The sequence below is a fragment of the Salvelinus sp. IW2-2015 genome, linkage group LG35 (assembly GCF_002910315.2).
Source record: "Salvelinus sp. IW2-2015 linkage group LG35, ASM291031v2, whole genome shotgun sequence".
In the NCBI taxonomy this organism is placed as follows: domain Eukaryota; kingdom Metazoa; phylum Chordata; class Actinopteri; order Salmoniformes; family Salmonidae; genus Salvelinus; species Salvelinus sp. IW2-2015.
The window spans coordinates 10,959,521-10,983,801 of NC_036874.1; the positions used below are offsets into that span (position 1 = coordinate 10,959,521).

At 43.0% G+C, this 24,281-nt stretch overlaps 3 protein-coding genes across 4 annotated transcripts; 1 reads left to right on the forward strand and 2 right to left on the reverse strand.

The window, feature by feature from the left end:
* Window positions 1-1,366: 1,366 nt before the first annotated feature.
* Window positions 1,367-17,792, reverse strand: dhx16 (DEAH (Asp-Glu-Ala-His) box polypeptide 16). The gene is made up of 21 exons (XM_023980051.2): window positions 17,542-17,792; window positions 16,607-16,809; window positions 16,271-16,503; window positions 15,747-15,924; window positions 15,577-15,633; window positions 15,167-15,421; window positions 14,741-14,977; window positions 14,275-14,466; window positions 13,917-14,027; window positions 13,687-13,802; window positions 13,293-13,503; window positions 12,801-12,899; window positions 12,083-12,235; window positions 8,167-8,307; window positions 7,781-7,943; window positions 7,435-7,553; window positions 5,117-5,184; window positions 4,725-4,887; window positions 4,188-4,355; window positions 2,786-2,959; window positions 1,367-1,584 (listed from the first exon to the last, which is right to left on the reverse strand). The coding sequence occupies exons 2-21, from the start codon at window positions 16,802-16,804 to the stop codon at window positions 1,456-1,458; spliced, it is 3,165 nt and encodes a 1,054-aa protein (XP_023835819.1). The 5' UTR covers window positions 16,805-16,809; window positions 17,542-17,792; the 3' UTR covers window positions 1,367-1,455.
* A 440-nt stretch (window positions 17,793-18,232) lies between these two features.
* LOC112067799 (lysosomal thioesterase PPT2-A-like) lies at window positions 18,233-21,701 on the forward strand. Its single transcript, XM_070437341.1, has 6 exons — window positions 18,233-18,476; window positions 20,537-20,690; window positions 20,780-20,875; window positions 21,118-21,225; window positions 21,373-21,439; window positions 21,674-21,701. The coding sequence occupies exons 1-6, from the start codon at window positions 18,321-18,323 to the stop codon at window positions 21,699-21,701; spliced, it is 609 nt and encodes a 202-aa protein (XP_070293442.1). The 5' UTR covers window positions 18,233-18,320.
* A 22-nt stretch (window positions 21,702-21,723) lies between these two features.
* LOC112067955 (pre-mRNA-splicing factor ATP-dependent RNA helicase DHX16-like) lies at window positions 21,724-24,118 on the reverse strand. Of its 2 annotated transcripts, none has more exons than XM_070437299.1 (5): window positions 23,842-24,118; window positions 22,804-23,006; window positions 22,462-22,694; window positions 21,936-22,113; window positions 21,724-21,824 (listed from the first exon to the last, which is right to left on the reverse strand). In XM_070437299.1, the coding sequence occupies exons 2-5, from the start codon at window positions 22,999-23,001 to the stop codon at window positions 21,726-21,728; spliced, it is 708 nt and encodes a 235-aa protein (XP_070293400.1). In that variant the 5' UTR covers window positions 23,002-23,006; window positions 23,842-24,118; the 3' UTR covers window positions 21,724-21,725. The 2 variants fall into 2 exon arrangements, with proteins under 2 accessions (XP_070293400.1, XP_023990657.1); XM_024134889.2 differs by having other exon boundaries at window positions 21,936-22,116.
* Window positions 24,119-24,281: the final 163 nt, after the last annotated feature.

The window sequence follows — 24,281 nt, forward strand, 5'->3', positions numbered from 1 at the left end:
CATAATGACAAGATAAACAGGATCCACCCAAAAGCAATCAATGCTATCTGCAATGGTTCAGCAACACCATTATGCACTTTATATGAAAACATTGAGGTCCAATGAACTTCACCCAGAACGAAAAATGTGTAAATAATTTCATTCACTAAGCCTTTTTAGGTAAACTAATGTTTAAAGGGTTGAAAAAAATATATAGGCCATAGAAGCGCATGTAATCCTGATTTGTCATTTCATTTAGCAAACCTCACAGAAAAATACAAACAACCCACCAACTACAGCAGAAGAACCTGCGGTTTCTATGACATTACGCTTAAAAGTCCAATGTACATCAGCCAGAATGTTACTCTTCTAAATMATTTCATTCAGTTGAAAACATTCTCGAAGCCACTACAGTCAAACTAATGTGCACATAATTCTAAAATCCCATCACGCTTCAGTTGTTTGAAATTGGCTGATCCCAGAAAATCATAACCCCAAAAAACATACTTCAACTAACAAACCGTGATCCCAGGATTTACATGTTACTGGTAGAAAAACATTATCCTGTGCCATTCAAACAGGCAAAGCAGCAACCTAAATATAGCCCTGATACTCTGAACTTCCTCATACAGGTAAATCAAAGACAGGAAGAAGTAGCTAATTCTATGTATGGGCTATCATAAGGTTAATGAATAATGGGGACAGGCATTGACAAATGTTCATGTTAGCAACTATGTAAACTGTCAGACACGCCCATGTTAACAAAAACAAACACTTAGCTCCTAAGCTAGTCACAGGACAAAGCAAGTGCCTGTTAAAAGTTTATTCCCATAGAAAAAGAAAGAGACAACAGCAGAAACACACTGAAGTCAAACACACACAGCACTGTTTTATTTCAGTCTGGTAGGTGTAATTGGGACAAGAAAATACATTTACAACCCCAACAACACCCAGACATTGGGAAACAAAAGTTAACTATTTAAGGAAAGTAAATAGGCAAACTCTCTGGTAGTTATTGGCCATTACGTACAAAGCAGTAGCCCTGTCATTTGGAGTAGTCATTTGTTTTGATCTGTCTTGCTGCTGTTTCTGCATCATGGAGTAGGGTGAACTTACCCCCCTATACACTGATATTCGGTCAGTTTTGCATTTCAGCCCTAATGGTTAGGGCATGGGGAGGGGAAGCGGATCCTAGATCTGTACTTAGGGGAATCTTCACCCCGGACCCTGCATCATACCAGACACAGGAAACTCTGACAGTCCAAGTGCATAACATTTCCTTATCATCAAGCTCGTCTAGCTYCGATAGGTGGTTTATGATAAATAAGCTCATAACCATACAAGTTTTTATCCAGTTTCTTTTTTTTTTGGCTCAAGGGCCCCAAAGTTTTTTTGATATCACAGTTCCTTATGGCAGCCCTGCTTGGCTGTCTATCTCTGAGGGGAGAAAGTCTCTGTCTTTTCTAGCTCCTGTCCTTAGCCCAGCTCTTCCTTGGCCTTGCCCTGTTTGCGAGGCATCTTCTTACTGCTGCTGTCCTCCAGCTCCTTGTTCTTGTAGTAGTGGGGAGCCACCTCCAGCAGCCAGSTGCTGTCTATCTCAATCACCTTGAGGCAGAGAAAGAGGTTCAAATAAAAAAGGGGGAAAATATATTTACATGAATTCAAAGTAATGTATGAATAACAGCACCTTCCTTCCCCTTAAAATCGTATTCATTCTGTCCCATGCAGCTTAAATCTCAACATACATTATGTACAGTGCATTCAGAAAGTATTCAGAACCCTTGACTTTTTCCACATTAGGTTACGTTGCAGCCTTATTCTAAAATTGATCAAATAAATACACATTTTCCCCCTAAATCTACACCCAATACCCCATAATGATAAAGCAAAACCAAGTTTAGAAATGTTTGCTAATATACAGTACCAGTCAAAGATTTGGACACACCTACTCATTCCAGGGTTTTTCTTTACTTTGACTATTTTCTACATTGTAGAATAATAGTGAAGACATCAAAACTATGACATAACACACATGGAATTAAGTAGTAACCAAAAAAAGTTTAAAACAAATTAAATATATTTAAGATTTAAGATTCTTCAAATAGCCACCCTTTCTTTGCCTTGATGACAGCTTTGCACTCTTGGCATTCTTTCAACCAGCTTCACGAGGTAGTCACCTGGAATGCATTTCAATTAACAGGTGTGCCTTGTTCATTCAAACTCTTGGCTTGGGTTTTGCTCTGACATGCACTGTGAACTGTAGGACCTTATATAGACAGGTGTGTGCCTTTTCAAATCATGTCCAATCAATTGAATTTACCACAGGTGGACTCCAATCAAGTTGTAGAAACATCAAGGATTATCAACTGAAACAGGATGCATCCGATCTCAATTTCGAGTCTCATAGCAAAGGGTCTGAATACTTAAGTAAATAAGAAATGTCTGTTGTTTATTTTTAATATATTTGCARAAATTCCTAAAAACCTGTTTTCGTTTTGTCATTATGGGTTATTGTGTGTAGATTTCTGAGAATTTGTATTTATTTAATCCATTTTAGAATAAGGCTGTAACGTAACAAAATGTGGAAAGAGTCAAGGGGTCTGAATACTTTCCGAAGGTACTGTATATAATACTGTATACAAAGACAATGCTACCTGGAGTCACTTGATATTACAACAAGACAGCAACAACTATCCCCTAAGGTTTTACTTTGCCCTTCACGGTGGTGGATTGCTTCCAGATCTGCCTCACACGGAGAAACATACACACAAACATGACCACAAGTCTACTAGTACTGATGCCAGACCTGTCTCATGAACTCCTTGGTGGTGAAGACCAGCTCGTGGTAGATGAGCCAACGGGGCTGCTCCTCGAACAGGGAGCTGTTGGGGTGGACGTAGACTGTCTGCTGGTGCTTCACTGTCTTGTAGCCCCCCTTGCTGAGCCGCGCCGTGTGGTAGAAATACCCCGCCGTCACTGCCTGAGAGAGATCATTTCTATTTATTTCACCTTTATTTTACATGGTTGTCCATTTGAGGTCAAAATACATATTTTTAAATGAAGTATCAGTGAGAGAGAGAAAGAGAGGATGTATGAGTGATTCTATGTGTGCACGCTGTGAGAGAGTATGAGTGATCATGTTACTGAGATGGTGAAAATTGACCGCAAAAATCCCAAACAGATATAGTATTTGACAAAAACAGAGTCCTTTCAAACCTTGATTTCATACGATCACATATGCTTCTCTATTTATGCGTGGGAATACCTGGGAAGAGGTGTCCTAAATTAAAATCACTTTGAGCTGATTGTGGATTTTTTTTAACTTGGGGGGCCAAATAAAAACACCAACGGACTGCCTTTTGGGGAGTTCTTGTGTATCAGTTTCACTGGAGAATGGACTGTGATGATGATGATGAAGTTGGGAAAGCACGGAGCGTCCATTCAGATGCATATTAAGTGAACTCAACCTGCCTCTCCAACGGAGTGGCCGGCTTAACACCCGGCATGATTTAAGAACTGTTTTAAGAACTGTGCTCCTGTACCCCCAACAGCACACTTTTAGTTGTAGCCCCAGATAAAGACACCTGATTCAACATGGAGGGCTTGACGTTTAGATGACAAGTTGAATCAGGTGTGCTGTTTGGGGGTACCCGAGGACTGGGGTTGGGAAACACTGGTCTAAACTCCAGGAGGGTGTTTAAAAAAAAGACATGGTTAACTAGAGGAAACGGTTTTATTGTGTGTTCATGGTCAAGCGGTTTTAAGGTATGTTCATGGTCAAGCGGTTTTAAGGTATGTTCATGGTCAAGCTGTTTTAAGGTATGTTCAGGTTAGCTGTTTTAAGGTATGTTCATGGTTAAGCTGTTTTAAGGTGTGTTCATGGTTAAGCTGTTTTTAAGGGTGTTTCATGGTCAAGCTGTTTTAAAGGTATGTTCATGGTTAAGCTGTTTTAAGGTGTATTCATGGTCAACTGTTTTAAGTGTATTTCATGGTCAATCTGTTTTAGGTGTATTCATGGTCAATCTGTTTTAAGGTATGTTCATGGTCAAGCTGTTTTAAGTAGTTTCATGGTCAAGCTGTTTTAAGGTATGTTCATGGTTAAGCTGTTTTAAGGTATGTTCATGGTTAAGCGGTTTTAAGGTATGTTCAGTTAAGCGGTTTTAAGGTGTGTTCATGGTCATGAGGTTAGGGTGCGTTCACAGTCACACGGACCTTGCGGATGGGCACAATGTCGCCCCCTGAGCTGTTACACCTTCCACCTCGATCCTGTCCATCAGGCCCTCCAGCTGCTCCCTGACATCCCGCGCCCGCTTCATGGAGCGGAACTGGATGAAGTTCTCATAGCACCACTGGGTGGAGTAGCCACTCTCCAGCCACTGAGGGACAAATGAAGCAGTCAATATCACAGACTGAAAACAAAACATAGAACAGCATTTCCCGAACTTTTTGTACAAATAATTATAATTATGTTCCGGCACCCACACCATCCGCTCCGACAAAAATCAGCCCGCTGCTGAACATAGTTGCCTTCCCCTGCATTAGGGCATTACCATGGCTAAATGGTTTGCAACAGAAAAACGAAGATGAAGATCCTCCATGTTTGTCTCTTTTTATTTTATTTTTACAGTTGGTGCCAAATGAATATGACCCAGAACTGCTACCCTGATACCTTATATGAGACAAGTGGAAACAAAGGGGGGTAGTATCACATCTTTATCTTAACTATCAAACCCAATCCTCCTGACCTGTGTGTAGACGTTGAGCAGCACCATATGGTCTCCTCCGGGCACCACAAAGTTCTGCCTGGCATTGTCGGCGTGAACCACCTTGTCTTTGGGCCGGTAGAATATGGAGTTGTTCACAGACAGCATGGCCGCGATGGTCAACACCTCCTCAGAACACTTATACCTGGAGAGACAGAGGAAGATGGGAAAGTTTAGTGAAATACATTAAGGTGTTTCATGTCCTGTTGAATAATTGGCAATAAAGCACTTTTGTAATAAGAATAAAATAAATTATTGAGTGGGGGGGTGAGAGAAAAAAAGAGAGAAAGGGGAATGATGAGCAAGGTAACAGAATAATAATAATAAAACTACATTCATTCCATGCCAGTGCCAGGATTGCCATAGAGACTCACTGTTCTGAGGCCAGGATCATCTTGCTCAGCATAGGGTCCACCGGCAGCTCAGCCATCCTGCGGCCCAACTGGAACACAACACACATGACATGACCTTTCACATCAAATAGTCACCTTTCAAAGGTATTAGAAGCCAATATGTTCATTCACCTGCCTAATGGTGATGGAATCGATTTTCCCTATTATATATCCTCCCTTCATTCCCAGAGGTCATTTGCACTTTTTAGGTTTGATTTATTATCACCAAAGAATAAAAGGGAAAGACAAAACAGTACAGATAAAAATAAAACAAGCAACCACACCCCAAAAAATATAAGAACAAAAAAAGTTTTTCAATCAGTTAAACAAAGCATACTAATTATAACTGTACATGACATACTCAGTATAGAAGAAAAAACATGTTTGATTGTGTGTGTGTGTGTGTGTGTGTGTGTGTGTGAGAGAGAGAGAGAGTTAGGCTACATGGAGGTAGTTTGGGTCATCGGGCTGACCCCTAATCTACGCTTGAAGTTATTGAGGGATGATGATGTTTTGGCAATATGAAGATTCCAGAGTACGAACCCTCTGTATCTGCTAGAGAACTGACTATGTGAGGCAGTGGGAAGGGTAAAGGTGTCTTGTGTATGCATGGATTTGGGATGGATTTGGGAATTAACCTGAATTAACCATTGAAGGGTTTAGGTGGATTGTCTGGGAGGCATGTGTATTTGTAGATGAAGGTGCATCATTTGAGTATATTAATGTTGTAGATAGACAATATATTGAGTTTCTTAAATGGAGGGAGAGCTGGAGCCAAGTAGTTAGAGGAGGTGGCTAGTCTTGTACGTTTATTTTGTGTGATGAGTCATTTGTGTAGGTAGAAAGCATATGTACTGGCCCAGACAATATTGCAGTAAATAATATATGGGTAAATGAAGCTGAGGTATAGTGTCAGGAAGCAAGCCCAAACCACTAATCTTTCTGMTGATACCAAAGGACTTCAACACTTTGCTGCACACAAAGTGAATATGATCTTTCCAGRACAACTTTTCATCAACTAGAACACCTAGGAATGTTGTAGATTAAACCTGGTTCATTTCATTCCCACCAATTGAGATTCTGGCTCTTATAAAAATATATCTGATTCTTACCAGTAAATACAACGAAGTCTGATTTTTTATTACATTTAAAAGATCATTTGTTTATATGGAAATTCAGAAAACTGAGTTGGCTTCGTTGATTAGTRAATCGAAATTCTCGTGTGATAAAATCAAATTGGTATCCTCAGCAAAAAGAATGGGAAGTACGGTAGAAGACACAGCATCAAGGTCATTGATATAGATTAGTAATAACCAAGGTCCAAGGATCGAACCCTGTGGAATGCCACAGGATATCTTGACCCTGGCAGATTTGGTTTGTGGGCGTTTAAACACGAGATGGAGGAGTCCACCGTGCCCGAGATCCAGAGAACTAACCTGGGCAATGTAGTGCTACTGCTCAAGAGCTTGGGTACGGAACAGTTCTCTATCAAAAACATAATTATATAGCCACGTATAATAATTTAAACCGTAATAATGCAATTTAGCAAGTAATATTTCATGATCAACCCTGTCAAACACTTTGGATAAATCTAGAAAGATGCCAAGAGCGTATTCATTGTTGTTTGGGGCTGTAAAGAGTTTATCCACAAGTTGTAAGAGCCAAATCTGTAGATTAGTTTTACCAAAAAACATATTGGTGGTCATATAGAATAGTGTTGGTTTAAATGTTTCAACATTCTTTTATACAACAGTTTCTCTAGGATTTGAGAAAAACACAGTAGTACAGATACTGTGCAATAATTTGTAAAAGATCTTGCATCCCCAGATATATAGAGGGGGATAACTTTGGCAATTTTCAAATCTTTAGGAACAACACCAGTTTGCATTGATTTGGTAAAGATGTACGTTAGAGGCTCAATAATGGAGGAAGACAATGATTTCACCAAAAATGATTTCACCTCATCATGACTTGCTGCTGATTTCTTTAAGTTACCAATCACCTCCATTACATCAGGTGGATCAAACTAAAGCAGAGAAGGAAAATGTCCCTTAATGTAACCCAAGGGATTTCCATAAATGTTTTTGATTTTCGTTGACAGAGGAACCAACATTCGCAAAAAAGTTATTTGATTCACGAGATAACATCAGGATCACTACAGGTCTTATCTCCAACAATWAATTGAGATGGGATAGCCGTAGAAGCCTTTTTCTTATTCAACTGATTTAACAAGGGAGGAGGGAACGGTGCCAATGCGATTGAATGGTGCCGTGGTTTTGAATGGTGCAGGCGTTAGTTACCTTGGTGAGCTCTCCGAGGTGGTTGAGAGCACCCAGTGCGTACAGCTGCTCCAGAGCTAGCACCAGGGTCTCGTGAGGGGGCGGGTCCATGAAGTCAAAGTGGATGAGGTCATTAATTCCTGTCGGGAAAAAATATATACGCCACTCCAATGTAAAACAAATCGACACGTGGGTTTGAGACGCTCATAATGAGGCCCTTTGCTCCACTAAGTCAAGTAAGTCAAACTCATAATAGTCAACTACAGACTATACTTCAGTGGATTACTTCAAGAGGACTTCTGTGCTTTTTAAAACGTGTTCTCTTATTTAGCACTGCGACATGACTTATAAAGAGTTTGTTCCGTACCCAAGCTCTTGAGCAGTAGCACCACGTTGCCCAGGTTGGTTCGCTGGATCTCGGGCACGGTGGACTCCTCCATCTCGTGTTTAAACGCCCACGCAGTGTAAAGACGGAAACACTTCCCAGCGGCCACTCTGCCTGCACGACCTGCTCGCTGATTGGCTGAGGCCTGTGGTGGATCAAAACACAGATGGAATCAGCAAACGGTCAGAATGTTGTCCAGAGAACTAAATCTACAAAAATGACAGTCAAAGAAACAGGTGTTTGAAATACTGGAAAGAGGCCTCTCCYACAGCCACGGTACAACAACCCCAATAAGAGCCACATGAATGACCCTTTCTCTGACAATGACAACAAAATGGCTCGTTTGAAAACAAAAGCTAGCGTGTTACCCGTGAGCAAGGCGTGACAATCAGAGACTCCATCCCAGTGCGGGCGTTATAGCTCTTCTGCTTGCAGAAGCCTGGATCTATGACGTATATGATCCCATCGATGGTTAGAGAGGTCTCCGCAATGTTAGTGGCCACCACCACCTAAGGTCACGCAGAGAGAGGACACTTTGTACATCAGATAATGTGTTGGTACACAACACCACAAGAGAATGAGAAACATGGAGGCAGGAATCTGAAGAATGATGTCTTAAGTAGTCAAATCAAATGTTATTTGTCACATGCGCCGAATTCATCAAATTTATTTATATAGCCCTTCTTACATCAGCTGATATCTCAGTGTTGTACAGAAACCCAGCCTAAAACCCCAAACAATGCAGGTGTAGAAGCACGGTGGCTAGGAAAAACTCCCTAGAAAGGCCAAAACCTAGGAAGAAACCTAGAGAGGAACCAGGCTATGAGGGGTGGCCAGTCCTCATCTGGCTGTGCCGGGTGGAGTACGTGGTTAAGAACATGGCCAACAGGTGTACACCTTACTGTGAAATGCTTACTTACAAGCCCTTAACCTTTATTTTTAAGTATTAAGTAAAAAATGGATCAGTAGAAAATAAAACAAACAAATAATTAAACCGCAGCAGTAAAATAACAAGCAAGGCTATATACAGGGGGTGCCGGTACAGAGTCCATGTGCAGGGGCACCGGTTAGTCGAGGTAATATGTACATGTAGGTAGAGTTAAAGTCACTATGCATAGATTAGAAACAGAATAGCAGCAGTATAAAAGAGGGGTCTGGGTAGCCCTTTGATTAGCTGTTCAGGAGTCTTATGGCTTGGGGGTAGAAGCTGTTAAGAAGCTATTTGGACCTCGACTTGTCACTCCGGTACCGCTTGCCGTGAGGTAGCTGAGAGAACAGTCTATGACTAGGGTGGCTGGAGTCTTTGACAATTTGCAGGGCCTTCCTCTGACACTACCTGGTATAGAGGTCCTGGATGGCAGGAAGCTTGGTCCCAGTGATGTAAGCACTACCCTCTGTGGTGCTTTGCGGTCGGAGGCCGAGCAGTTGCCATACCAGGCAGTGATCCAACCAGTCAGGATGCTCTTGATGGTGCAGCTGTAGAACCTTTTGAGGATCTGAGGACCCATGCCAAATCTTTTCAGTCTTCTGAGGGGGAATAGGCTTTGTATTGCCCTCTTCACAACTGTCTTAGTGTGCTTGGACCATGATAGTTTGTTGGTGATGTGGACACCAAGGAACTTGAAGCTCTCAACCTGAACTTGAAGCTCTCAAACTACAGCCCTGTCGATGAGAATGGGAGGGTGCTTGGTCCTCCTTTTCCTGTAGTCCACAATCATCTCCTTTGTCTTGATCACGTTGAGGGAGAGGTTGTTGTCCTTGCACCACACGGCCAGGTCTCTGACCTCCTCCCTATAGGCTGTCTCATCGTTGTCGCTGATCAGGCCTACCACTGTTGTGTCATCGGTAAACTTGATGGTGGTGTTGGAGTCTTACCTGGCCGTGCAGTCATGAGTGAACAGGGAGTACAGGGGGGACTGAGCACGCACCCGAGGGGCCCCCGTGTTGAGGATCAGCGTGCCGGATGTGTTGTTCCCTACCCTTACCACCTGGCGGTGGCACGTCAGGAAGTCCAGGATCCAGTTGTAGAGGGAGGTGTTTAGTCCCAGGGTCCTTAGCTTATTGATGAGCTTTGAAGGCACTATGGTGTTGATCGCTGAGCTGTAGTCAATGAATAGCATTCTCACATAGGTGTTCCTTTTGTCCAGGTGGGAAAGGGCAGTGTGGAGTGCAATAGAGACTGCATCATCTGTGGATCTGTTGGGGCGGTATGCAAATTGGAGTGGGTCTAGGGTTTCTGGGATAATGGTGTTGATGTGAGCCATGACCAGCCTTTCAAAGCACTTCATGGCTACAGACGTGAGTGCTACGGGTCAGTAGTCATTTAGGCAGGTTACCTTAGTGTTCTTGGGCACAGGGACTATGGTGGTCTGCTTAAAACATGTTGGTATTACAGACTCAATCAGGGACAGGTTGAAAATGTCAGTGAAGACACTTGCCAGTTGGTCAGCGCATGCTCGGAGTACACATCCTGGTAATCCGTCTGGCCCTACGGCCTTGTGAATGTTGACCTGTTTAAAGGTATTACTCACATCGGCTGCGGAGAGCGTGATCACACAGTCGTCCGGAACAGCTCTTGCTCTCATGCATGTTTCAGTGTTACTCGCCCTGAAGCGAGCATAGAAGTAATTTAGCTCGTCTGGTAGGTTCGTGTCACTGGGCAGCTCTTGGCTGTGCTTCCCTTTGTAGTCTGTAATAGTTTGCAAGCCCTGCCACATCCGACGTGCGTCGGAGCCGGTGTATTACAATCTTAGTCCTGTATTGACACTTTGCCTGTTTGATGGTTCGTCGGAGGGCATAGCTGGATTTCTTATAAGCTTCCGGGTTAGAGTCCCGCTCCTTGAAAGCGGCAGCTGTACCCGTTTGCTCAGTGCGGATGGGGCCTGTAATCCAGGGATTCTGGTTGGGGTATGTATGCACGGACACTGTGGGGACGACATCGTCGATGCACTTATTGATGAAGCCAATGACTGATGTGGTATACCCCTCAATGCCATCGGAAGAATCCCGGAACATATTCCAGTCTGTGCTAGCAAAACAGTCCTGTAGCTTAGCATCTTCTTCATCTGACCACTTTCTTATTGACCGAGTCACTGGTGCTTCCTGCTTTAGTTTTTGCTTGTAAGCAGGAATCAGGAGGATAGAATTATGGTCAGATTTGCCAAATGGAGGGTGAGGGAGAGCTTTGTACGAGTCTCTGTGTGTGGAGTAAAGGTGGTCTAGAGTATTTTTCCCGTCTGGTTGCACATTTAACATGCTGATAGAAATTAGGTAAAACTGATTTGAGTTTCCCTGCATTCAAGTCCCCGGCCACTAGGAGCGCCACCTCTGGATGTGCGTTTTCCTGTTTGCTTATGGCTGTATACAGCTCATTGAGTCCGGTCTTAGTGCCAGCATTGGTCTGCGGTGGTATATAGACAGCTATGAAAACTCTTGGTAAATAGTGTGGTCTACAGCTTATCATGAGATACTCTACCTCAGGCGAGCAAAACCTCGAGACTTCCTTAGATTTCATGCACCAGCTGTTGTTTACAAATATACATAGGCCGCCGCCTCTTGTCTTACCAGAGGCCGCTGTTCTATTCTGCCGAAAAATCTTAATACCCGCCAGCTGTATGTTAATCATGTTCGTCGTTCAGCCATGGCTCGGTGAAACATAAGATATTACAGTTTTTAATGTCTCGTTGGTTGGATATAAGTGCTCGTAGTTCGTCTATTTTATTTATCGATTGATTGTACGTTGTCTAAAAGGACCGATGGTAAAGGCGACGGACCGTCGTCCGAGATATCTCCGTCTTTTCGCTCCTGCGAATGACGGGGATGAGGGCCTCGTCGTGTGTCTGGAGTAAATCCTTCCTGTCCGACTCGTTGAAGAAGAAGAATTCCTCCAGTACGGGGTGAGTAATCGCTGCCCTGATATCGAGAAGCTCTTTTCGGTCAAAAGACACGGTGGCAGAAACATTATGTACAAAATAAGTTAAAAATAATGTGAAAAAACATACACAATCGGTTACAGGATCGTAAAGCGGCGGCCAACTCCTTCGGCGCCATTAGCGTAAAATGCGCCAAATGACATAGTAGAATAGAATCTACTACATTGACATAAGTGCAGCATGAAATCTACAATAACCTAGGTTGAGTTGGATTTCCATTTGGGTAAAGAAAATAATGCATACATATATTTTTTTACATTATTTGATCACAGAAGATAAAACATATTTCCAAAGTGGTCCTTGAGCACCCCCTAGTGGCCCAAGTGTAAATGGACAGAAGAGGTCCCCTCACCTTGCGTGAGCCAGGGGGTGTGGGGCTGAAGATCTTGGCCTGCATGTCGGAAGGTAGGTTGGCGTAGATGGGAAGCACCAGGAGCTCCGATATCTTAGAACCCAGACGCCTGCATCTCTCCTGCAGCAGCTCACAGCAAGTCTCAATCTCCTCCTGTGGAAATAGAGAGAGACGGGAGAGCGGTAAGGACAGACACCTTGGCAGAAAGTAAGTTGACTGAGAACACATTCTCATCTACAGGAACGACCCGGAGAATAGTTACAGGGGAGGAGAGATGAATGAGCCAATTGGAAGCTGGGGATGATTAGGTGGTATGAGGGCTAGATTTAGCCAGGACACCGGGGTTAACACCCCCTACTCTTACGATAAGTGCCAGGGGATCTTTTAGAGACCACAGAGTCAGGACAACCGTTTAACGTCCCATCCGAAAGACGGCACCCTACACATTAAAGAGCCACATACAGAATGAATAGACTTAAGATGGTTGCTGATGTAGTGTGATTTACCAGATGTAGTGTGATTTATGAGATGTAGTGTGATTTACGAGATGCAGTGTGATTTGTAGTAGGCCTAGCTAATGTGTAGTGACTGATGTAGGATCTGATGTTGAGTGAGAGCAGATGTAATGTGACGTAGTAGCCGAGGTAGATGATGTAGTAGCTGATGTAATGTGAATGTCAGCGTTGAGGTGAGGGGTCAAGGTGCGAGTGTGCCAGACCTGTCCAGTGAGGAAGACCAGACAGTCTCCAGGGGGCTGTGTGACGTGGATCTGTAGCACCGACACAACACAGGCCTCCAGGTAGTCTGCCTCAGGAGCCTGAGAGAGAGAGAGAAATAGTAAACAATACCAGATAGCAAAACGTACAACAATAGAACAGATAATTGGCCTCCATCTTTGACTTACATTAGTATCATCCATCACTTCTCACGAGTGAAATGATTCACATTCTAAAAGGTATTTACAGTCATTCAAAGTTATGCATATGGCTGCATTCCGTTTCTTCCGCCTTCTCTCAAAGAGTGCACTTGCTCACTTCCTGTCGCAGATTTAAAAGGCTCTATATTGGTTTAAACATTGCCCGGAGGGAGTTTTCATGTTAAATCCATCGTGGGAAATGCGCAAGTGCACACTTCGGGAGAACGGTGGAGAATGGGGATGCAATCTTTTGTCCTGAGGCCATTTCACTATACAGATGGTCAGCAGAGGTACCTTAGTGTAGAAGATGTCCACAGGGAACCTCCTGCCGGGGATTCTGAATACCGGAGCGTCGTCAAAGAAGCAGGAGAAGCGCTCTGTGTCCAAGGTGGCGCTGGCCACCAGCACCTTCAGGTCCGGACGGAACCGGGCAATGTCCTTGATCAGACCAAACAGGATGTCTGTGTGCAGCGTCCGCTCGTGGGCCTCATCAATGAGGACCACACTGAGAGAGAGGAAGGGATCATTGATCATGTATTGTTATCCTGTCATACTGACTATAAACAATATGGCAGGGAATTATTTCATTTCTTATTTTTGTAAAACACAATATACCACTTTTAAACATAAACCTCCACATATGGAAAACATATCTAAAGATAAGGACAGATGGGGCATATAGTGGTACCTGTAGCTGGCCAGATCAGGCTCTGTCAGGAACTCTCTGAGCAACATTCCATCAGTCATGTATTTGAGTACTGTCCTCTCCGACGTACAGTCCTCAAAACGGATACTGTAGCCTACCTGAGGAAGAAAGGGGTGGTTGGACAAATAAGGTTAGTTTATGTTTTCTACCATATACAGTAAGAATAATTTATGCTTCATTGGAGTGAAAGAGAGCGGTTGTGCCATTTTCACCTCGTTGCCCAGCTTGACGCCCACTTCTTGTGCCACCCTGGCTGCTACGGACATGGCTGCCACTCTACGGGGCTGGGTACACCCAATCTTCATGCCTCCATCATTGTATCCCTAGGAGATGTAAACCCAGACAACAGGTCAACAAAGATAACATACACAGAAAAGCATAATGCCACAAATGGATCAGGTTGGAAGACTACAAAAAAATTGGGGGGACAAAACACTGAAGATTCAAGACGACTTTGTCAAATGTACACAAAATGTCCAATGGAAATGTGTCCTCTGCTTCTCTCTAACCTCTTTGATGTGTGTCCATAATAATGTTTATGGACGTGGCCCTTGAATAACGTGTACCCACCGACTCCATGAGGAACTGGGGGATCTGGGTGGTCTTGCCGGAGCCCGTCTCTCCCTCGAYGATCAGGATCTGGTGCTGCTGGATGGCCAGGAGCAGGTCCTCTCTGTAGGGGAACACGGGCAAGCTGCGTCTCACTTCCTGGATGGACTGCTTCTGGACCTCCGCCTGGGACARGGCTGCCTGCTCCTGCTCCTGGAGACACACAGCATACAGAGATGAAGACAATATTGCAATTGCACTGTATTGTTCATTGTGACATGGAAATTTGTCCTTGGCACAGTTAGAAATGCTCCAGAAGCTCAGGTGTGTATTTGTTGATTGCTATTGAATATGTATGGAATGTTAAATATTTTCTGAATTTGAATTATTACAATATTTTGTTCGACTAACATCCATAATTATAGCTCTATTCCTTGCAATCTATCAGAGATAAACGCTTCAATKATAAAAGTTAGTGTCAACCAACCTTTTCATCCTGGGTTCCCTTCATGATGACGGCACTGCTGACAAAGTTGATCATCTCGTCCTCCTCCAGGATCAGCTGGTACTTCTCTCTTTCTGCCTTCAACCCTTTCTCCCTCTCCTTCTTGGCCCCGAAGCTGAGCGAGGCGGTCTTCAACCTCTCCTCCTCCCAGCGACCCTGCTCTCCTCCACCCTCCATGGGCATCTCCAACTCCAGCTCCATGTCCCTCTGAGGAATATCCTGGAGAGATGGAAAGAGAGAGAGAGACGGTCGGAGATAGAGGGAGGGACAGAGGAAGAGGAAAATAGAGAGTGAGCGAGATATATATATAATCAAGCCCCGGATCCTAGTGTTTTACATATCTCCATTTCAACAAGAGTACTGGCTATCCATGGCAGGACCATTACTAGCCAACTATCTCCTCCTTACTTTACTCCTCTTCTCCTCCGGCATGTAGTATCTGTTCTTCCTCTCCTCCTTCTCCTTGGCACCGGCTTTCTTGTAGTCCTTGGCCAGGTCTCGGAGGTTGCGCTTGTACTCCAGCTCCTTCCGCTCCCTCTCCGTCAGCGCGTCCGTGGAGAACAGGTACTCCTCGTCGGCTATCTCYGCCTCCAGGTCCTCCAGCTTCTCAGCCTCTCTCTTGGACAGGTAGTTCCTGCGAGACTCCTTCCKCAACTCTGGAAGCTATAGAAAAGACGAGAAGATAGGTGGTGACCATAGTCATATAATGAGTCTGAGGGGCTCTCCCTGTTCTAGTAATTCTATTTCTACTGTTTTTTTTATACCTAGACGATAGTCTATTATACGATAAGTTACTGGGAATTTGATAATGTGCTCACGATTTTCTTGTGATCCTCCTCTGCCATCTTTAGTCTTTTCTGAGCCTCCTCGTAGCCCTGGTGAAAAGGTCATGGAAAAACATTTAGCCAAAAATCAAAACACACCTACAAGTACACTAGTAAGTCAAATGTACTGGGTTGGGTCCCATCATTTTGATAGTCAATCCCACCTTCTTGTCCGTTCTCTCCATGATGTTCCTCGTCTTGTCTTTGTCCTTCAGTTTCATTCGTTCGGCAAAAGCATCCCTCTCTTCCAGATCCAGTACGCGTTCTCTCTCTTCCTTCTCCCACTCCTCCTCCTCATCATCCTTCTTACTGGACTTCTGGTCGCCATGGCCCAGCTTACTACTGAGAAAGAGAAAGGGCCTTTTAGAAACTCAAATCACACAATCTAAGTGGAGGCTTGTTCAAGCAAGCATTGAAGCCACAGAGGAGTAGCAGCTGAAAAAATKAAGACTACACAGCATGAAAACAATCAAAATATTCTCGGGTAACTGGCTTCATTGTTGTAATGTATTTATGGTTGCAAGTCAGTTAATGAGACCATAGACTCCTGAAGCTGCATCCTGTCTCCCTGAAGTCCATACAAGTCAAATACAGCTGTCAACATTTAGCTAAAAAGCAACAAAAGAGAGGAAAGCAGGTAGAACCTGTCACAAGCAWGCAACATGAAACTCTATTCCAGGTTGATTACCTTTTAGGGGTCTCCTCTTCACTAGATGATTGACTCTCCTCCCTTTTCCTGAGGTGCTTCCTCTTATCGCCTCTGTCTTTACTTTTCTTCTTCTCCTTCTCCCTCTCTCTCACTGCCTCTCCGTCACTCTCGCTGTCCGACAGTAGGGTGTAAGTTCGATTCTTCCTCTCAATCTCCATGACGTGTCGCTCTATCGCTCTGGCTGGCTTTTCAACCACTTGCTTACGAGGAATCTGAAACACATAGATGAAAGTCATTTCTAGATGCTCATAATAACCACAGTAAAAATAAGAAACAAGCAYGCAGTTAAAACACAAAGAAAGCAAATCATTTTACCTTTTCATACAGTTCCTGTGCAAAGGCGATCACTCTCTGATTAATGTCGATGGTGCCCGTCGACTTGAGGTGGGCCACAAAGTCTTGAGAGCTTGAGGATTTACGCGCGGAGCCAATCATGAACTGGGCGACATATCTGTCACTAAGGCCAAGGATGTCGTGCAGACTGTCGCTCACCCATTGTTCTAGGTTTGCCATTTTGCCTAATTGGGAGACAAAATCAGTTAGCTACAGTAGATGTAGACAGAGAGTTGTACAGTACTAGGTATCACAGGAGGCTGATGAGGGGAAAACGGCTCATAATAATTGCTTATCCCGCTCCAGTCATTACYACGAGCCAGTTCTCCTCAATTAAGGTGCCACCAACCTCCTGTGCTTGGTATATAAAATGTCATTCTGTAGCAATGGTGATGATGTAGCAGGGAATGGCTGGCACAGCAAGATTCATATKCTACACAAGGGTATATTGAAACAATAAGGCAGGAGAGGGTGTGGTATATGACTATGGGCTGTTCTTAGGCACGAAGCAACGTGAAGTGGCTGGATACAGCCCTTACCCATGGTATATTGGCCATATATCACAAGGGGCCTTAAAAGGTATTATAAACTGGTTTAACAATGTAATTAGATCAGTAAAAATATTTTTGACAATATACCACGGGTATGACAAAACATGTATTTTAACTACTCTAATTACGTTGGTAACCAGTTTATAGCAATAAGGCACCACCGGGGCGCGCTGCGTCGTGCAGGAGAACAGCCTCATGTGGAGTTGCCTTACTGCTTAATTATAAAACGGAATAGATCCGCTGCATGATCTTAAGTAGGAACTATCGAAATGCAAGCCCTCTAGCTTTTCTTTCCCTCCTTTATTTGCTCTTTGACGATCTGAAAACTATTCATTACATTGATAGGTAGCTAGCTAGCCACCTTACCTTGTTTTGAAACCTTCACGCAATGAACATGGTGGTGATCTATGAAAACAGCACAACATACAGTAGCTAGCAAGCTTAGCAAAAAAACGAGCTCAGTTTAGGTTAATTTGCTTCACGCCTGGCTAATAAGTGGACGTTTAACTAACAAGCGAAGTCAATACTAACAACAGTCATGTTGGTTTCAATTACACTTGTTAAGCAAAACTTATCCACAACTTCTTGCTAGCTACCCACTCCATCCATGGTGCGACAACCGGAAGTGGAAACACGTATTTCAATAAGTCTCTGATCGGATTCTGCCCCCTGGTGGAGGTGTACAGAACAACTCAATCAGAACAAGTGTGCACTGCGCATTTTGTTTGTCCAAATGATGGCACATCTGCTACTTACATCGGTCGTTGTTAATACCATAAGTTTATGAGGCAYTTTGCATTACACTCAATGGTTAAAGACTTTTTGTGAGWGGAATTCATCCACAGACTGGAAAGCGTAAAACTCCCTTAAAGTGCGTGTAGTGACCATTGAATCATAGTGAATTAAATTGATGGCACCAAACACTCAAAGTCGAGCGAGGCTAGCCATTGAATTAAGATGATAAAGGAGGAAGAGGAGTGTCTTCTTCCGCGAACACCACAACAGATGTGTAATAATGAAAGTAGGTAAACATAGTAAACTGGAACTTAAATGTCCATTTTCATTTATGCTAAGGTGATGCAACCAATTGTTCTATCCTGCACGCTGAAGGAATCAAACTTTATTTATCGGTGGTTTAATTGAAAATGAGAACGTCGTTGGACATCAATGTCAATGGACTTCTGCTGCTCTTATGTGGAGTTAACCTGGCCGGAACACTWGGGTACAAACCTGTCATCATTGTTCACGGCCTCTTTGACGGTCCTAAACAATTCCTTATGATGAGTCGTTTGATACAAGAGGTACGTTTGTAGGCCAAGCCTCTACAACACACATTTAACCATAATTATATACTTATTAAACAGAAAAGAAAACAAGTATTATGTAAATTGAGACTGATTAGATCATTGAGGTGTACAGTACCAGTCAAAAGTTTGGACACACCTACTCATTCAAGAGTCTTTCTTWATTTTTTACTATTTTCTACATTGTAGAATAATAGGGGAGACAACTATGAAATAACACATTTGGAATCATGTAATAACCAAAAAAAAGTGTTAAATAAATCAAAATATATTTGAGATTTGAGATTCTTCAAAACTGGGTTGTTTGAGCAGTGAATGCTGATTGGCTGAAAGCCGTGGTATATCAGACCGTATACCACGAGTATGAAAAACATGTATTTTTACTTCCCTAATTATGTTGGTAACCAGTTTATAATAACAATAAGGCACCTCGGGTGTTTGTGGTATATTGCCAATACACCATGGCTAAGGGCTGCTCTAAGGGCTGTATCCAGGCACTCCGCATTATGTCGTGCATAAGAACAGCCCTTAGCCGTGGTATATTGGCCATATACTGCACAACACCCCGCCACCCAGCCTTATTGCTTAAATATACCACGGGTATGATGCAAAATGACTTGTTTGCTGTTCTAATTAYGTTGATAACCRGTTTATAATATCAATAAGGAACCTCAGGGGTTTGTGGTATATTGCCAATAACCATGGGTAAGGGCTGTATCCAGCCACTCCATGTTGCTGTACCCAGGAACACATTGCGTTGTTCATGAGAACAGCCCWTAGCCATGGTATATTGGCCATATACCACACCCTCTCGGGCCTCAGTATAATGATATGATGGGCCAATATTACAGGCTGAAAACATTGTGTTTGCTCTTGGTATTGGGGAAATTATGACTGGATGACTTGAACATCTGCTTTTTTCTCTCTGGAGAATGTTTAACAGGAAAATGGCCACAGGTTTTTAGAGGAATAGAATGTTAYGTATGATATACATTTGTATCACAGGTGCACTAAAACAGGATCTGATCAAATTCTCACTTCATGTGAAACTGTTTCCATGGATACTTATGTGGGGAAAAAAGAAAGTGAGAGCACTTTATACAGTGTGTGAGTGATAAAATATGTTTTTGGGGCCACCAAAATGTTTTACACCTAGTAACTCATAAATAATAAGTAGAAATATTCAAACTTGCATCCTTAAATAAAAGCACTAAGAAGCCAAAAAAGCATCCACCTCAGTTTCACGTGAAGTGAGAATTTTAGAAGATCCTGTTTTAGTGCACCTGTGATACAAATGTATGTCATACATAACAAYGCAATGTGGAGTGCCTGGATACAGCCCTTACCCGTGGTTTATTGCCAACATACCACAAACCCCTGAGGTGTCTTATTGCTATTATAAACTGGTTACCAATGTAATTGGAACAGTAAACAAGTAATTTTGCATCATACCTGTGTTATATTTAAGCAATAATGCCCGTGAGGCGGGGTGTGGTATATGGCCAATATACCACGGCTAAGGGGTGTTCTTATGCACGACGTGGAGTGCCTGGATACAGCCCTTAGCTGTGGTGTATTGGAAATATACCACAAACACCCGTAGTGCCTTATTGTTATTATAAACTGGTTACCAACATAATTAGAGCAGTAAAAATACATGTTTTTTCATACCTGTGGTATACGGTCTGATATACCACAGCGTTCAGCCAATCAGCATTCAGGGCTCGAACCACCCAGTTTATAATGTATGTTATAATATGATAGGATTGTTTTTTTAACAGTTTCACTAATTCATTCTAATTAACTTAATCATTATGACACACCCCTCACTATTGTCATTGGTTGCCTACATAACCTGGTTCAAGTAATCATGACATTACCCTGAAGAAGGCACAGTGATGCAGAAATGTTGGTATATACCCAATAAATTACTGGGAGTTTATATATGGAGTGTGCGACTSTCTTTATTTTTAATATAATATGATAGGATAACATGTTTCAGGTACATYGTTTTTGTCTTGTAACTTGCAATATAAGCTGATGTATTCTTTTGACAGGCCCATCCAGGTACCAACGTGTCAGTGATAGATCTGTATGATAACATGGCCAGCCTGAAGCCACTGTGGGTGCAGGTGCAGGGCTTCAAAAAGTTGCTCTATCCAATCATGCAGGAGGCAGAGAATGGCATCCATCTTATCTGCTTCTCACAAGGTCTCTATCTCAGTTATTTAGCATTTTTGGAACAAGATGTAGAGATATAACGCTTTCCGCTTAATGCTGTCTTCCCCTGCTTCTCTTAGGTGGTCTGATATGTCGAGGACTTCTTTCTACACTTCCTGACCATAATGTCCAGTCCTTCATCTCCCTCTCATCACCACAGGCTGGCCAGTATGGAGGTCAGTGATGGTCACTTTCTTCTCCTAAGTCATTTTTTCTTTTATCAGGCAAGGCCTAGGTATAGCTCTTTAACACAATGAAATTTTGCTTTTTGTCATACAACAAAGCAAAACAAATTATATTAATGTCTCACATTTCAAATAAAAAGTGAAACTTTGCACGCCGTGTGTAAATTTGAAACACAYATATTCCACACACCACACACATTTTTACTAGCCTTTTCGTTGTGCTTCTCCCACAGACACAGACATTCTGAAAATGGTTTTTCCTCACTATCTAAAGGCCCGTGTTTTTCACGTGTGTTACTCTTCAGTAGGACAGAAATGGTCCATCTGCAACTTCTGGAATGGTAAGAGAGAATTGAGTAGTTAAAGGGGAAGTTCGGTGTCGAACAAATAGAGAACCAGAACATTCGTTTGTAGATGTGTATCTGAGTACAGTAAAGAGGCTCACAACTGTTCCTTTGTGCTTGCACCAAAATGTTTTGTCCTACCAGACCCACACCAAAGAGAACGCTTCCTGNGCCACTACGAGACTCATCACAGCGAAAAATATGACGGCTTGCAAGGACAACTGAGAAGAGATAAGATTAACGAATTGCTGGCGGGTCTGAGGAAACAGCAGTCAACTTTCATCCAGAGCCGAGAAGTCAGTGAAGCAGCGGTAAAAGCCAGCTATATTTTCCTAATGTTCTTGTGCTTCTTTACACCAAAACAAAGGAAAGACATGATATTTTGGTTATTTATAGCAGAGTATGGTATAATTTTAATGGTCCGGCCCACTTGACATCTCCCTAGGCCGTATGTGGCCCACGATGCGAAATGAGTTTGACACCCCTGACCTAGACGATTATATGACAATAGCTACTGGGCATTTTAATAATGTGCTCACGATTTTCTTGTGATCCTCCTCTGCCATCTTTAGTCTTTTCTGAGCCTCCTCGTAGCCCTGGTGAAAAAGACATGGAAAAACATTTAGCCAACAAACAAAACACACCTACAAGTACACTTGTAAGTCAAATAGACTGAGTTGGATTGCGTCATTCAGAGTCAATCCCACCTTCTTGTCCGTTCTCTCCATGATGTTCCTCGTCTTGTCTTTGTCCTTCAGTTTCATTCGTTCGGCAAAGGCATCCCTCTCTTCCAGATCCAGTACGCGTTCTCTCTCTTCCTTCTCCCACTCCTCCTCCTCCTCTTCATCATTCTTACTGGACTTCTGGTTGCCATGGCCCAGCTTACTACTGAGAAAGAGGAAGGGCCTTTTAGAAACTCCAACCACACAATCTAAGTGGAGGCTTGTTCAAGCAGGCAATGAAGCCACAGAGGTGTAGCAGCTGAAAAATGGAGACTACACAGCATGAAAACAATCAAAATATTCTAGGGTAACTGGCTTGATTGTTGTTATGTATTTATGGTTGCAATTCAGTTCATGAGACCATAGACTCCAGAAGCTACATCCTGTCTCCCTGAAGTCCATACAAGTCAAATACAGCTGTCAACATTTAGCTAAAAAGCAACAAGAGAGAGGAAAGCAGGTAGAACGTGTCACAAGCAAGCAACATGAAACCCCTTTCAAGGTTGATTACCTTTTAGGGGTCTCCTCTTCACTAGATGATTGACTCTCCTCCCTTTTCCTGAGGTGCTTCCTCTTATCGCCTCGGTCTTTACTTTTCTTCTTCTCCTTCTCCCTCTCTCTCACCGCCTCTCCGTCACTCTCGCTGTCCGACAGTAGGGTGTAATTTCGATTCTTCCTCTCAATCTCCATGACATGTCGCTCTATCGCTCTGGCTGGCTTTTCAACGACTTGTTTACGAGGAATCTGAAACACATAGACGAAAGTCATTACTAGATGGTCATAATAACCACGGTCAAAATAAGAAACAAGCATGCAGTTCAATGACTTATGAGAAGAAAGCAAATAATTTTACCTTTTCATACAGTTCCTGTGCAAAGGCGATCACTCTCTGATTAATGTCGATGGTGCCCGTCGACTTGAGGTGGGCCACAAAGCCTTGAGCGCTCGAGGATTTACGCGCGGAGCCGATCATGAACTGGGCGACATATCTGTCACTAAGGCCGAGGATGTCGTGCAGACTGTCGCTCACCCATTGCTCTAGGTTTGCCATTTTTACTAATTGGGAGACAAAATCAGTTAGCTACGGTATAGATGTAGACAGAGAGTTGCATAGTACTAGGTATCACAGGAGGTTGCTGAGGGGAAAATGGCTCATAATAATGGCTTATCCCACTCCAGTCATTACCACGACCCCATTCTCCCCAATTAAGGTACCACCAACCTCCTGTGCTAGGTATATAAAATGTCATATACATGGGGAACTTCTGTAGCAATGGTGGTGACGTTGTAGCAGGGAATGGCTGCCACAGCTAGATTTATATGCTACACAAGGGTATATTTAAGCAATTAGGCAGGAGGGGGTGTGGTATATGGCAAATATATCATGGCTAAGGACTGTTCTTACAGAACGAAGCAGTGCGACGTGGCTGGATACAGCCCTTACCCAATGTATATTGGCCATATACCACAAACCCCCAAGGTGCCTTAATGGTATTATAAACAGGTTACTAAAAATATTATTATTAGATCATATTCCACAGGTATGACAAAACATTTATTTTTAATACTCTAATTACGTTGGTAACCAGTTTATAGCATTAAGGCACCTCGGGGGGTTTGTGGTATATGGCCAATATACCACGGCTAAGGGCTGTAAAGGCACTCCGCGTTGCGTCCTGCTGGGTAAGAGCCCTTACCGGTGGAATATTGGCCAATACCACACACCCTCGTGCCATACATTGTAAAACGGAATAGATCCGCTGGATGAGCTTTAGTAGGAACATTCGAAATGAAAGCCCTCTAGCTTTTCTTTCCCTCCTTTATTTGCTCTTTGAAGATCTGAAGAGGAAACTATTCATAATATAGATAGGTAGCTAGCGAGCCACATTACCTTGTTTTTAAACGGCAATGAACATGGGGGTGATATATGAAAACAGCACAACACGCAGCAGCTAGCAAGTTTAACAAAAACTTGCTCAGTTTAGGTTAATTTGCTTCACGCCTCACTAATATGTGGACGTTTAACTAACGAGTGAAGTTAAAATTAGCCCTCTCATTACTAACGTTAACAACAATCCTGTTGGTTACAATGACACTTATTAAGCAAAACATATCCACAACTTCTGGCTAGGTGATTACTCCATCCATGGTGCAACAACTGGAAGCGGAACTACGTAGTTTCAATAAGTCTCTGGTCGGATTCTGCATTCTGCCCCCTGGTGGTTGGTGTACAGAACAACCCAATCAGAACAAGTACTGCGCAATAGTTTGTCCAAATGATGGCACATCTGCATCTGAATGAAGAGCCTGCATTATAAACATATTTTTCCC

What these genes read in the sequence shown, in the direction of transcription:
- LOC112067955 (XM_024134889.2), bottom strand. Translation starts at nt 23,001, where the DNA reads ATGGCAAACCTAGAGCAATGGGTGAGCGACAGTCTGCACGACATCCTC. An exon ending in CACAGGAACTGTATGAAAAG is followed by an intron (nt 22,695 to 22,803) that starts GTAAAATTATTT and finishes TATGTGTTTCAG; the next exon opens with ATTCCTCGTAAACAAGTCGT. An exon ending in GAAGAGGAGACCCCTAAAAG is followed by an intron (nt 22,117 to 22,461) that starts GTAATCAACCTT and finishes CCTCTTTCTCAG; the next exon opens with TAGTAAGCTGGGCCATGGCA.